Source organism: Cyrtonyx montezumae, unplaced genomic scaffold, assembly GCF_038088225.1.
Source record: "Cyrtonyx montezumae isolate F1298 unplaced genomic scaffold, pur_monq_1.0 scaffold_3, whole genome shotgun sequence".
Taxonomy (NCBI): Eukaryota; Metazoa; Chordata; class Aves; order Galliformes; family Odontophoridae; genus Cyrtonyx; species Cyrtonyx montezumae.
The window spans coordinates 122,644,442-122,660,045 of NW_027072034.1; the positions used below are offsets into that span (position 1 = coordinate 122,644,442).

Here is a 15,604-nt window from a genome sequence, read left to right on the forward strand (position 1 = left end):
TTTCAAATAACCAATTGGTCTTTCTAACATAAATGATGAAGCAAATATGTTTTATTTCCATGCTTCTCTTGAAAGCTTGAGGAGCCCTTATCGTGTGCTTTTTCTCTAAAGTAGGCTTTGAATTCTTCAAAAACTAGCAGCTTCTGTATCAAGATTTTACTGCAGTACTGTACTTAGATTTCCTTAAGTTTCAAAGCCTCGTGTGTATGGCCTGCTGAAGATAACACAATCAAGTTGACCAAACATATAGCTGACTGATAGTATCAATGGCATAGAAAAACTACATCCAGCCTACTTTCTGTGCACACAGAAGAGTACTAGGAAGAGAGTTTTGATACCTACTACTAATATGTAATCTAACTCCTCTCAGAGCTTCCCTCTCATTGTTTACCTACTGACATTTGCTGGTTCTTGCCAGTTTCTGCCAGAACTACTTCATAGTGAATTGCAACCAGTTCAAACTTTGCATGGAAGAGGATGTGGCAGTAGCAAAAGAGACGATGTCTTAAGACTTCTTGAATATATTGTGGGCAGTGGAGCAATTATATGCCACTATCCTCTGTCAGGTGTGTCTGCCCATCTCTCCTGAGTTCTGCTGACAAACAGTAATCAGGAAAATAGACCCTGGATAAAACAGAACAAATAAATACTCCAAATACTACCCTTCTATGTATTAAGACCAAATCTAAAAACTAAATGACTTACTGGTAGTACTTTCAGGCCTTTGTAATTTTAAACCCCTCAGATATTTCTGGTAACTTTTCCTATTGAGAGATCCACGCTTGGATATGTTTATATTTTCTACCTCTCAATCCAATGACCTGAAGGATTGGCAAACCATGGGCGACTGTTACAGGATCTTTGCAACGAAAAAGATGCAAAGAATTGCTGGCGTAGAGCATTATCAGCATAAAAAGCAATCAGATAACTAATGAGCTACAAAGTTGGCTTTGGAGAGTAGGTCAGGAGTGTTTTGATGCTGTTTGAGTACAGCATCTCAATGAGATACATGAAGTGGAAATAGCAGTATAGAGAAGTTTTCATTAGCTTTCTGAGCTCCATTGAAAATTGTTCTTTTTAATTTCATAATACCAAGAAAATAAGAAACGAATCACATATTTCTCTCATGCTGTCAGTGTATTTCTTTGATTTATTGTTAAGCTTAAAAATCCATTTCCATTGAGTTAATTTGTAAAGTATCAATATTTCTGAAAAATGTTAAAATCTTGTACTTTTAGGTTTTCCAAAATATTTATTACGCTCATGATGATATTGAAGGGATATGGTGGATACTTTAGGGGATTCTGCATGATTTTCTGCTTATGTACTAGTTCAACTAAAAATGGTGTTAGTGGAGGTTCTGTGTAGATGTAGGTTAGCAAACAATGTTAATCAAAAAGGGATGATGTTGCTGGGATATGAGAGAAAAGTTTATAGGTAAAATATGCACATAGTGGAATTAATTGCCTTAAACTGAATTCTGTATATATATAATATGTAATGTGGTCATCTACATTTGTACGAGTTGAGTGATACATTGTACTGTTGGCTGTTTTCACAGGGTGTAACACTGACAGATCTTCAAGAAGCTGAAAAAACTATAGGAAGAAGTCGTTCCACACGAACCAGAGAACAGGAAAATGAAGAAAAAGAAAAGGAAGAAAAAGAAAAGCAAGACAAAGAAAAACAAGAAGAAAAGAAAGAGTCTGAAACTAAAGATGATGATTATAGACAAAGATATTCCCGAACTGTTGAAGAGGTATTTTCATGATGAGTCTCATTAGGTAGAGAAATTATATGAATCTTAACTCCAACAATAATACTGCAGTCTTGATATTACCACAAACAATTATTTGCATATTTAAAAGCTTTAATATCCTGTGGTTTATGTTTGTTAAGTGGTTGTAAATTAATTTTGACATTTTTCTGCTGAATAGCCATATCATCGCTATAGACCAACTTCAGCTTCGACTTCTTCATCATCCACCTCTTCGCTCTCCACCTCCACTAGCTCTCTTTCAAGTTCAAGTCAGCTAAACAGACCAAACAGCCTTATAGGTATAACTTCTGCCTATTCTCGGAGTGGAACAAAGGAAAGTGAGAGAGGTAGGAGTAATAACATTTGTGAAGGCTTTTTGTTTATTTTTGATTGCCAAAGGACAGCTTATATATCTATAGACTGTTGAAAATAGAGTGCAATATGTAGACCACTGGGAGATACACATCACTCCAACTTCTGTAAGAAATACCAAAACTAGTATATAGGGAAGAGAAAAACGTTTTCCAGGATTTGGTGGTGTTTTTCAGGATTTTGATATGTGAGTCCAGTTTGATTCCTGCTTTCACTCAGCAACTGTAATAAAATAGCACAATTCAGAGTTTAGATATGTGCAGGTATTGAGGAGGAATTTTACTTGATTAAATCACTTCTCTATATATTGGGTTTTGTTTTAGTCCTGTAGTATAGGAGCAGAAAAATGCTTTAATGCTTTCAGAAGACTTAACTGTTCAACACACATCTGAAAACAAAGAGGAGAAGGGGGACACCTCTGGTGGTAGTCTGGTATCAGTTAATAATGCTTAATTGAACTATATTTCTAAATACGTGACTGGTTGATAAAAACTTACACTGATGCTTGATTCAGAGATCAGAAGGATGCTTTTCTTTGATGTCACACAGCTTTTGTCCAGAGTTTATTTCAAATATGAATCGTCTGTTATAATTCTTAAGAACACTATACTCAGTTAGCTGTCAGAGGAGGAGGCCGTTGAGACATGCTGTGATCTCCTGTTCTCTCTCTGAGGTGTGTCACTAATAACTTGGAGAAAATATTTTAATTCAAGTTCTTGATTAGGTATTCAGTTACCAACTGTAATTGATAATTTTGATAGAAAACAGATCAGATTAAGTAACCTATTGATAAAATCTTCATGAACTATATAGCAGTCTTGCTATATTCTCTACAGTGTTATTTTCTGAAGAAGTTATTATGACTAAGTTTAATTGATAAGTTTCTGATTTTTCCCTCTGTCCTAACATTAACTGAAATTTGGAATAAGATTTTTAGGTAGTGCATGCTTACTTCAGGAAACATTCTGGACTGTTTTATGGAAAAGATTTTCATGGCTAAATATTAGCTACAGCAGGTTTTTTTTTTTTCAAATTATGATTTTAGGAGGAGAAATACATTACTGTCTGAAAGACCAAAGGTAAAATCATCATTTATTTAATTAGGAAATGTCCGTGTTCACCATGAATACTTATATTTCCTTCATTATTTTCATTCTTACTTCATGCTGAAGTTTTCATTTACCTCTGAAGAGCAGTGATGGTACAGTTAAGTTAGTAGGGATGCATCAATCTGAACTCAACTCTATAGTTTATTTATAATAAAAGAATAGCTAACTGAACAAATTTCATAACGGGTAAATAACTTCAATTTGGGCAGACCTGTTTTATTTATTTATTTTCTTTTTGTGCAAGTTGCTTCTAGACATAAGGGAGACCAAACATGCTCCTGAGGTATTATGCCCAATTTAAATTGCAGTTGCATATCTTTTAAAGAAAAACGAAATCTCTGGCATAGAGTTAATTTAGTCTTGGGAGTTCTAATCTTCCTTAGATGGGAAAATGGTGAAAAAGGGAATTTCAAGGAGGACTTAGCAGACCTCTGATTTTTTTTTTAATAAAGAATTTTTTGATATAAGCAAAAAATACTGTTTGAAAAATGGTGAGGAATAATCTTTTGCTGCTCTTTTGTGCTTCTATACAGCTACTGGCACAAATTTGGATTATTATGGGACAGTTTTGAAAATTGCTTTTTTAAGTGCCTTACTGTTAAACTAAAATATTTTGTTTAGGTGGCTGAGGTGGAGTTAGTACTTTGCAATTGCTGTTCAACAATTGGAACTACATTTATTTTAGAGCTATGTTCTAAGGAATCTGTATTACAGCAAACCCTGTTTGTGGCTATTGCAAACTTATTTCAGGTACAGACATTACCCAGGTTCTTTTCAGCAGTGTCCAGCAACAGAACAAGGGGCAACAGGTACAAATCGGAGCATAGGAAGTTCCATACAAACATGAGGAAAAATTTCTCGAGGGTGACAGTGCTGGCATGAGCTGCCCTGAGGGGTTGTGGAGTCTCCTTCTCTGCAGATATTCAGAGCTCACCTGGATGCTTTTCTGTGCAGTACTGTAGGGAACGTATTTTAGCAGGAGATTGAACTAGATGATGTCCAGAGGTCCCTTCCATCTCCTACAGTTAGGTGGTTCTTTGATTAACTGTAAGCATCTTAGAGACTGAGAAAAATGTCAGTAAATTTTCAGAAAATTGTGTTACACTTAAATGAACAAGAAAGTTGTTATTGACAGAAGGGGGCAAAAAAGAGGAAGAAAAGGAGGAAGATAAGTCACAGCCCAAATCTATACGGGAAAGGAGGCGACCAAGAGAAAAACGACGATCTACAGGAGTTTCATTTTGGACTCAAGATGTAAGTGAAAGACTGCTGCATCTACTTTGTAGCCTTAGTTTGTAGCAACATAGAATGTGCATAGCGTATTCTTAAAATAGAAAATAGCTTAGAATAATAGAATACCACAAACATTTTTGGCAAAAATGGTGCTTGCTCAAGTCACACATTCTACGTTTCTCTCTGTTGTGATGCTTTCAGGAAGAAATTAAAAATGAAGTCTTAAGTTATGCTGATAATGCTGAAAGAAATTCTAGATTACTGTAATAATCCTAATTTAATCATAATCTTAGAAGAAAAAAATGATTGAACAATTATTTTCTATCACATGCAAACCAAAGCAACAAGAGTAAGATTCACTGTCTGGTGTGTTAAGCTAAATTTGAACTGTTTTTACTAAAACCTGAAAGAACTGTTGTAAGATTTGAAAGTGTAGTGTCAGTGTTTCAGCAGATTCTCTTTCCCTTTCCCTTGTCATGGGATCAATATGTAATTTTGTAAAAGGAACATTTTTTCTGAGCCAAATGTGAAGTTCTGATCCCTTTCCTTCTAGTACTAAAAATAATTGTTGTTTGAGAAATTTAATCTTCTATCCCATATATGCTCTGTGGATTTTAGATGGGTAGAATTCTACCACTCTTAGCTTTTGATACAAAAAAATCTGGAATACATTAAATTCTTATAAAGCATTCAACAGCTTAACTAATTTTCCTGTCACCTCTTTCACCAGAGTGATGAAAATGAACAAGAACACCAGTCTGATTCAGAAGAAGGAACAAATAAGAAAGACACTCAGGTAATTAAAAAATAATATATTAACTTTTTAACTGATATATTCTGACTGTAAAATTTCTGTTGCAGTTATATTCAATTAAAGCGCTACATATGTTGGAGTTCTACTACATACTTTCTGTTTCATAACTTGATGCCGTGTTTCAGTGCAATTTTCTTTGCTGGTTTTAATGTAAATTTTATCTTCTAGCATTTGCAGGCTTTAGTAGCAATGTTAGATGTATTAACAATTAGTAAATTTTTTCCTTTCCATTTGGCTAATGTGGAATTAGTACCTAGAAAGCATTGGTGACATTTCAGACATAAATGTCAGGGACATGTTGCAGCAAGTAACTGGAGAAAGTTTTTGGCTTCTGAATTTGAATAACTGTGTTTCATCTGTGTTTTTAATTTTCAGTGAAATGATGTCCTGTGACTAATGCACACTAGTCTGAAGCTTTCTAAATTTAAATTTTTTAAATTTAAATTTAAAAATGGTGTTGATAATGTTATTAAGGTGTAATATGAGAAAAACTATGTGTTATGGTTTTATGATTAAAAACCATAACACTGTGGAAGGGCACAGTATTTTACGTTGAATAATTTCTGAGCATCCTAATTCAGTATTGTTAGTTTTGTCAAAAAGTCAGTGGCAAGCAGTGCAATAGCCTCAATTTAATGGGAAAAATCCTTATAAACTGATTTGTGCATGGATAAAGAGATAAAGAGAACTTGAAATGGAAGTACCAACTTAATGTATACAATTAAATGCTATAGCAGATGGTTTCGTATTTTTTTTTTTACCTAATCTCTGAAATAACACTAGAGAATCAGAGTCATTATTTGAGTATGAAACTAGAGAATCTGGGTCATTATTTGAGTAATAAAACTCCAGTAATGTTCTTGATTTTGTAACAGCTCTCATTACATACATATACCTTGGCTATTTTAGATAAATGATTCATTCTGTCCTATTATGGTTTTCTGTATTTTTTATTTCCCTGTCATATTAAGATAAATGTATAGTTGATTTCTCTTCTACCACAAGTACAGTTAGATCTGTAATTATTACAACTTCTGTTTTGTAGAAATTTATTTTGGTAGAATATATATAGAATATCACTTATATAGAATATCAAGTATAGAAGTGCTTGTAGTAGAACTCTATACAACTACAGTGAAATATGGTAAATCAGGCCTAAAATGACATGTGTGATCAGTGTTAAAAAGGATGAGTGTGTGGTATAGAATTTGCTGCCTAACTCATGGCTTGACTTAGAAGTATGGGACAAAGTCCATTTCCAAATTCAGAGTGTTCCTACAGCCTGCATACTTTTCCAAAAAGATATTGGTAGTTTGGTAACGTTATTACCTGATCTGAGTTCACTGAGGGCTCTGAAATACATATAAACATGAACCAAACTCACTGTCACCTAACTACATAGATTGGTTTTGTCGTTATTAATAAAAAACTCTTCGGCAGATCAGCTGCAGAAAGTAGGAAAACAGAGTGAAAGTGAGTTGAATAACAAAATAAGTACTTCAGGTGTTTTTAACAGGTTTGCTTATAAACATTGTTGAAACAACTTTTGAATTTCCAGTCTAGGAGCAAAATGGTAGATAATATTCTAACCTACTATTACAGTCCAATAAACTAAGACACATCTTAAAATTTCCATGCAGTAATTGCAGAGTTTTCATATTAAGGCATGGTGGTTTTTTTTTTTTCCTTTGCATACAGTTTATCAGAGATTTAAAACAACATTGAAAACAATATTAGCTTCCTCTCCTTGATGAACAACTATTTAGAGTTTTTCAGTGCTAAACTTAAGAACTGGATGTATTACTTCTGATGGTGCAGTATTTTGTCACTTGTAGAAAAAGCAAATGGAATAGACTTTGAGCATTATAATGGCAATCTCTTCCCAGGTCAATGACTTTTTTTTTTTAATTATATTTTACATAAATTGTAAATCCTTTCTGTGGTTGCTAAATCTACTGTAGCTTGACGCAGATCTTGCACAGTTTATTGTAGAAAATTTGTTATTATTTGCTGATAGACCCTTTTCAATTTTGAGAAAAGAAATGGAATAAACTAGAATTACAGAGGAATACTAACAAAGAGAAAATATTTATACATTTCCTGTACTGATTATTTGATGTACCATCCGGAAGCCAGAAGCCTCTAGAAATACTGAAGTTCTCTGTTACTCCCTTATGTGGTGCTGCTGTTGAGTTTTTTTGCTTGGGAAAGCTACAAGCCAGGGGTAGAAGATGGTTAACTATAAATTTCCATGATTTTTGGCTGTAATTCAAGAATGTAGAGGTCAAGAACAAGCCTTAGACATGCTTCAAAGAAAATTTTAAGGCCTTAGACAAAATAATTTCTAGCTTGAAATCTTGATGGAACCTGACAAATACTTACACTATTTATTTCAGAGTGGTCTGAAAGAGCTGTGTTAGATGATTCCAGTTTATGCTTTCTTGTTCCCTGTACAGAAGTATCATTCAGTTTCTTAGTTGATCATTTGTGCACAGGGGAGAACTATTACAAAGAAGTCAAATTTTGCTAACACTATGACAGTTGGTAGTTGTTGTAATTAAATTTGATTTGGGATTTTGTGTGCTAAGAGCTGAGAATGCCATGTTACTTTCAGAAAAGCATTGTTCCTTGTAGAAGAATAATCTTAGAAATATGTTGTAGGATTGTAGTTCAAAAATAAAGTAGCCTGAAAATCGTTTTAGCAACCTAGAGCATCTAAACAACAAACTGTTCTTTTTCAGTTACATTCTAGCTTGTATGCTTTCCAGCTCTCATCTCATGGGTTTCTTCCTGTAATTGAGGCTATGAAAAAACAGTTTTTGTATAAATGCATTCAATCAGTATAGCATTGTTCTTGGGAACTGAAGAACCTTGTTTGTGTTAATTTGTTCTATCTTTTGGTTTCTGACAACAGTTATGTCTGAAGTCATAAGACTGAGTTAGGAGTTAGGAACTATGCTGTTGATAGCCATACTATTCCAGAAGTCTGTACAAAACTTTTCTGTATGGAGAAATCTGATCTGAATTTAGTTAATACAGAACAGTAGAAAGTATAGGATCACTCAGTCTTTGAATAAGTATAGGCATTTGCTACATCGCTGAAGATGAACTGTATTGGAAAATCAGAATACGTTTCTGGTGAGAAAACAGTTCTGCCCAACAGAGCTCATTAGTAAGTTTCCTTAAAGAGTAGTTTTGAATGTATGTTATCAAAGTGAGCTGTGAAATAGCTCCCATTATTGTCAGACGTGCCTGAACAGTACAATTAGTTGTTTGCTAGTGGAAGAGGAAGATGTATTTAGATTACTGATTGAAGTTTTGTTGATGTAGTCTTCAAGAATTAGTGCATTCTTTTCCTTTTTGATAATTAGATTTCATTTTGATTAGAGCTTGGTCTCTGAATTAAGATTCACAAGTTTTCTTTGCTTTTTGAAGTTACTTGAGTTAGCTATTTGGCCTTAAGCTAATATAGTTCAAAGTGTGAATGTGTGATTAAAGTCTGATTTAACAGTGGAATGTTGACCAGACAGACAAAAAAAAGTGGACTTAAGGAATAACAGTTACCACGTCTTTTGATAAATGAGGAAATGTGGTGTTTGCTACTCTTGTAAAAATTTGATTCCCCATATTACTGTTCGCTTTCCCAGATGACTCACCATATCATTCCTTTCCATTCCAACCATCTTTTGTTCATGGAAATCTGGCTGCTGCTATTGAAACTGGTGCCCTTTATTCACTCTGTGGCACAGTAAGAGATAATGAAAGAAAAAGAAAAAATAGTAACTTGTAAGAGTCGAGGAAAGTGAGGTAGAATTTAAGCACACAAAACATTATGAAGAGTATTTGAGAGTTAAGCATTTAATGACAAGAGTACTTGCAGGGGAGATAATAGGAATATATGTGATGAATGAGAAATTACTTCGTCTTGGCCAGGAAATGAGAATGGGAAAATGGAAGAGAAATGATCTGTTCAGGAATGGGCAAAAGAGAAACATCAAATGGCAATGATTCAAATCTCATTGCTTTTATTACTAGTTTGTCCTTCTTTCATTAGCACTGAAACTTGGAGTGCACTTGAACTATAATCAGGGCACCTGTAAAGTGGGAAGGGTGGAGGCAGAGTAAAAAAAACCATGAAGATGACAAAGCAACATCCCACCCTACCCCAGATGATGTATTTAAAAAAAAAAAAAAAAAAGAATTTAAATATGCACTGCAGCGAGTTAGTTTATTATTAAATTGGCTTAATTTTTTTCATGACTTTTGAAAGGTGAAAGCTGTCAATATTGGGATAATAAATGCTGTTAACTTTTCTAATTCTGACAATAGCAATTGTCATTATTAGTAGTGATTAAATACTGCACTCAAATTTTGTTTCTTATTTTCTTGGCTGTGGCAGCTTTACAAAAATATTCAATTATACAGTGCATACAATTCCACCTGACTCAAATATTTTATTTCTATTACCAGTAGTACTCTTAACTCACCAAAGTGTAGTATAAGTATGTGGAAGCTTACTGAACATTTTCAGATACACGGTTATTTGGCAGTTGCATTCTTATGGTCTATAGAAACTGCTTGTATGAGGTTACAAGTGTGTGTTATTTCAGCTTCTATAGATGAGGACCCATACCTTTTCATGTTTCCTTCCTGTGTAGTGTAACTTTGGCTACCACAGCCTGCTCAGTTTTGTGAACGTATTAAGAGTATCCATCTCATGTGTTCTGGATGTGCAGGCATGTCAGTGTTGGCTTCACTTGTCCCTCAGAAAACCTTCATTCGAAATCTGTAGACTTCTAATTAAATTTTTTCACCAAAACAGAATTGAAAAATTGTGACCAAACTGACAGAAATTGAGAAAACAACAAAACAGTTAAAACAACAGCTTATAAAATAACAAAGACATTTTCTGAAAAGTCAGGAGACAAGAACAGCCATGTGCTTAAGACATGCACTCCTCATCCTGGGAATTTGAAGGCTGGCTGCTGCTGCTGCTCTGCATTCACATCCCTTCCTGGAAAATGGGAAAGGGCTGGGTTGTTGTTTTCCTGTCTCTGGCAATTATTGCTTCCCTGTCTCTAGGACTCTCACCTCACCAGCTCATTTGTTATATCCCCGCATACCTGGGAATTTGTGTTCTGCATATGACTTAATAACTTGCTTTCCATTCAGGAAGCAGCACTGCAGCAGGTTAATGGAGAGCTGGGAGGTTTTCACATTCCCACAGCACCACGGGGAAGCAAAGAAAAGCAGCCTTTACAACCTCATTTGTTAAGAAATAATGTAGGAATAGTTTCACTTCTTGTGATGGCTGCTGTAACTAAAGGCTAGAAGGGACCTGCTTAGTATTTTTGTTTGGGTGGCATTCCTTCAAGGTAAAAAGAGAAAACCTAGTCTTTACGGACAACAATTCCTCTCGTTGAAGTGAGAAAGAAGGAACAAGCAGTGGGAAGGGTTTTTTTTTTTTTTTGTAGGTCATTGATTATGAGGCAGAATTCTGTAATCTTGCATGGGTCTTACTTAATTGTAAGATATACAAAGTAAGATTCACAGCTAGAAGTTAAAATTGTTGTGGCTCAAAGCTAAAAATTACCAATGTCTATCTGCAACATGTAGCTATGATGTTTTCTACAAAAACCTCTTAAATTCTCAGCGTTATTCATGCTCCTACAGAAAGTAGCATTATGTTGATACAAAGGACTATAGGCTGCTGCATGTACTTTTGGCAGCCTACGTGCTGTAAGTCCTCTTCATGGTGTCAAAGGGGAAATTTAATGTTATGGGGAATGCGACTGATGTCTTCTATGCAGATTTAAAAAATTGTAGCTCTTTCTAAAAAGGAAAGCAACATCTGTCCCCCAACCCAACCCCCTCCACCTCCCCAAAAGAATAAAAATCACCACTGATGAAGGCTTTAGCCACTGCTCAGTGAACATCGTTGGAGGATGTCTGGAGGATTATTTCTTGAGAAAATTATCTTCACCCAAGATGATTATAATAATTAGAATAAACAATGAGTCTCTATTGACCACCCAGAAGGGGGAAAGTCTTGTATGGGTGATGTAATGCTTAGGGGACACTCCCTTGCTCTTAAGTCATCACTTTTAATTAAATTTCACTCATCAAGTAAATTGAGTGTGCTGTATACCTGTGGATTCGCTTGTAATTAACGAATTAATTAAAGTAATACAAAGAATGAAATAACATCTTTTCAATTCAGTCTAATAAGTACTTCTTTAGGTTATTGCTTTAATAGCCGTCTCCCACTGTGCCATACTGAAGCAGTGATCTTGTAGCTTATATTTTTATTTTAAGCTGAAGTCATTATTAAGTTGACTTTTCCAAAACATTATTAATAGTGCTACAGAAGAGGAAGAGAGAATTTAAGGAACATGGATCTGATGCCATTGATAAGAAGGAGGAAATCATAGAATGCACATATGTCTCTTTGGTTCCAGACCTAACAATATTGAAACTTGACAATACTACAATATGTAGTGCTGCACTTGAATGTTAACTGTTCAGTTATGTTTGTTCACAGGTTGTTTTATATTTTACTTAATTAAATTATTGACTTGATCTTTTTTTCTTCTCTCTTTTTACTCCTCTCCATCTCAGAGTGATAGCCTTTCAAGGTACGTGCAATTTAAGTAAATCCATTTAAAATTATTACACTTTTGAGTCACATATTCTCCATTTATGTACAAACTTAGCCTAAACTCAGTAGCAAGTTGGGCTGATTTTAAAAGGCAAAAATGATATTTAATGTTTATATGGAATGTGGCTGCAAAGCTACAGTACAGTTTTGATGGCTTTTTTCCCATTTGTGGATGGGACCATTATTTCTGGAGAATGTAGTGGATGTTTTCAACTTTTACTGAAAGAAAACAATTTTTTTCCTACTGAAAAAATTTCTAAGGAATCTCAGGAAAAATACTGAAGCCTGTGAAAATTATATTTCATGAAAATTTACTAAAATGAAAATGCAAAAATATCAATAATGTAAAAAACATTTGCATTTAAAAAACTTTGCATTTGACTTTGGACATTTAGAATTAATGATGGTGTTCTGTCTGTGCTGAAAATCTGTTAAACAGAACTACAGCACATGAACTGCCATGAGTGAGCACTATGAAACTGCTTAAAACTGTATTAATATTGGTTGTAATTTAGCACTTAATAGAATGAGGACTTTTCTGAAGATTTGTTTCATAAACTGCTTCTGTTGAAATATAGAATTTGCAGTAAGGAGCTTTGAAATCTTCGTTTATCCAATAAAACTTGGAGAATTCATCATGGCCGATATTTTAGAGATTACTTTTTAAAAACCCTTCAATTAAAGTACTTGACCTAGCTGAGAATTTTACAACTTTTTCATTTAGAGAATATTGAAATACATTGAAGAACACTGACAGAATGTAAAAATCTAACTCGCATCAAGTTCAGTTATAGTGGCTTGACTGAAATACGTAATGGCATGTGGTTGTTTTTTTTACCTGGATGACTGCACTCTTAACGGTGTCTGGTACAGGGAGTGGTATCAGCTTGAATACAAAAACAAAGAATAAGATCTTTAATTTTACAGATACGACCCAGGATCACTCAGCGTGTCTTCGGGTGATCGTTACGATTCAGCACAGGGGAGGTCTGGGTCACAGAGTTACCTTGAAGATCGAAAACCGTACTGCAGTAGACTAGAAAAAGAAGATAGCACTGATTTTAAGAAGGTGACTGCTGCAATAATTTTGTTGTGAAAATAACACTCTATTACTGTTTGTCACATACATTTTTTTTCATGAATTGTTTAACAATCTCCTATTGCATCACAAATGCTTCTTACACAAATGCTCAATGGAGGAGCAGAACAAGCACTGCCATGGGGGGAAATATACCTTACAAAACAGCTTGTTGCTTTTGCACTCCTCTCTTCACAGGCAAGGAAGAAATCCTCATGAGTCAAAATACTTAATCATCTTATGACAAATTCGATCAGATTGTTTTTGTAGTTGACTGTGTTATTGAAACTGCTTCATACATGCATTAAGTTCTTTTCCTGTGCACAATAGCTTTTCTCTAGAGCTATTTTGTACCAGTGAAGGTGTTTCCTAATTCTGACCATCTTTAAAGCTGGTTTGTACTTCTTAAACTGTTAATGTATTTGTTCATCTTACATGCAGCTCAGTCATGGTTTTTAAAATGTTTGTCTGATGTCACTGAATTCGTGTTCAGTATGTTTTTAAATGAATATTTTGTCTTAGCTTTATGAACAGATTCTAGCTGAAAACGAAAAGCTGAAAGCACAGTTACATGATACCAACATGGAACTTACAGATCTTAAGCTACAGCTGGAGAAGACCACTCAGGTTTGTATAAAACAAAACGACCCATACTTAGCTGACAAAGCAAACTAGAAGCACCCCAGCATACAGGCTGCTATTTACTAGGCATCAGCTTTGTTTCTTTTCCAAAGATGGGAGTTCAGAAGCGTACCTCTCTGTTATAAAGAGAAAAGAGCCCAGGATTCTGGTCTTCAGCTCTGAACAAAATGTGTGAGGCCATCTCCTGCTTGTTTAAGTGCTGGTGGTTCTTTCCAGCATATTCCAGCATATACTTGGAAGTTCTATGCAGGGTAGGAATAAGCACTTTGAACACTGCTAAGCCTGTGTTCAAACTGTCAGTCTGATTTGATTGATTCATTCATAAACCTACTGGCTGATTGGCATAATCTGCCAGTTCTTCCTACCTAGTTAAATATCTGTACCTGAGAGCTGAAGAGCAAATAGTGCACTTCACTTACAGGCAGCTGCTTTCAGATAACAGTATTGCATACAGTAACACCAAATATGTACACAAAACTGAAATTATTCTTAAATTACTGTAGAAAAAAATGTTCCTCATTCTCAGATCACATTTGCCACAATTTACCTGCGTACGTATTTCAGTGTCTTCCATATGCTCTCTGTAAATATCAGTGAAGTACAAGTAAGGTGATGTTTGTTTCATAGAGCTTTTATATAGAAAAAACATATTAGTGCTATTTGCCAAAGGCTGCACAGAGATTAAGTTACTTAGGAATGGTGACAGAGGAAGTCTGTGATAAATCCAGCTCATTGTTCTTTAGTATTTATTTCAGTGTTACTTCCTTGAACACATTTCAAAATGCTTTTAAAGACATACTTTGGACAGAATACAGTAGCAGTTACTCATATCTGAAATGCATATTATATTGCTTTTCCTCACTGTTACGCTGTTTAAGAACAAGTAGCAATATCTTTATTAATTTTGTGTTTCAGAGACAAGAAAGATTTGCTGACAGATCACTCCTGGAAATGGAGAAAAGGGTGAGTTTCTGCCAAAAATCTCTTGAGTAGTCCGACTCAGGCTTTGTCTTAGTTTGTCTTGCAGCCCCTGGCTTGGATATATTTTAAGGGGAACATAAGCCTTTCTTATAACTTGGGTTTTTTAGAAGATTTGGGGATTTTAGGTTTCAAAGTGGCAATGAATGTGAAGGACTGTCAGATGCAATTACTCTTAAGAATTGCCTTCAGGTTGCCTTGTTGGTTTGTCCAGGTTCACACTGCCCTCCAGGGTTCTGCCACTTGTTCCATCTTGTCCAGAACAATGTCGGCGCCCCGGAGTTGAGCAGATTCAGAGCATCTCATCTTTTAATGCATTTCCAACATTCAGAGGCTTTCATTTCCTCAGCTTTCTGGAGGCATGTGTGTCGTCTTACCAATTATTATTGGTAATGAAGTAGCTGTTTCTGTCGCACAGACATCAGACCTTGAACCTGCTAATGATATAAAATTAATCATAGACTGTCTCTTTCCTTGTACAGTGACTTCTTCCAGAGGGACTATAATGCTGTGCAGGGGCAGGGTGGAGGCAAACGAATGAGCAGTGCAAGAGGGGCATTAGAGTGAGAGACAGCCCTAAATTGGTGGGGAAAGGAGACACGTAATAAATCCACGTATGGGACAGACTGCAGGGGTTGTTTCAGTAGTTGTGCTCATGATAATTTTAGGCTCTAGTTTTACGCTTATGTAAAACCCATCCCAATAAAAGTTTATTTCAGCAACAATTTAAGCTTGTTCTGTTGTGGTCCTGGCTTCCTTTATGTCCCTGGCTACACGTACCTTTCTCCTCCCTGATCCTGGAGTGATGCATTAGATATTAAAACGGAAAGAAAACTAAGTGGACTTTGATGGCAATAAGTGGTATGGTATATATTTACTTATCCGTAGTAAACTTGACATTTAACCAGCCCTGAGTGTTTACTTTCCAGTGTTTGAGGTTTAGAAAACAAATTTTAATTCT

At 35.1% G+C, this 15,604-nt stretch overlaps 1 protein-coding gene across 8 annotated transcripts in view; it reads left to right on the top strand.

Moving 5' to 3' along the window:
- PPP1R12A (protein phosphatase 1 regulatory subunit 12A) overlaps nucleotides 1-15,604 on the top strand; it is a 126,134-nt gene that overhangs the window by 99,508 nt on the left and 11,022 nt on the right. For all 8 annotated transcript variants that reach the window (XM_065743250.1, XM_065743247.1, XM_065743245.1 and 5 more), the window contains 8 exons: nucleotides 1,562-1,759; nucleotides 1,938-2,106; nucleotides 4,376-4,494; nucleotides 5,204-5,269; nucleotides 11,906-11,922; nucleotides 12,873-13,014; nucleotides 13,546-13,650; nucleotides 14,581-14,628. In XM_065743250.1, coding sequence (XP_065599322.1) covers nucleotides 1,562-1,759; nucleotides 1,938-2,106; nucleotides 4,376-4,494; nucleotides 5,204-5,269; nucleotides 11,906-11,922; nucleotides 12,873-13,014; nucleotides 13,546-13,650; nucleotides 14,581-14,628 — 864 coding nt within the window. The remainder of the gene's footprint in view (nucleotides 1-1,561; nucleotides 1,760-1,937; nucleotides 2,107-4,375; nucleotides 4,495-5,203; nucleotides 5,270-11,905; nucleotides 11,923-12,872; nucleotides 13,015-13,545; nucleotides 13,651-14,580; nucleotides 14,629-15,604) is intronic.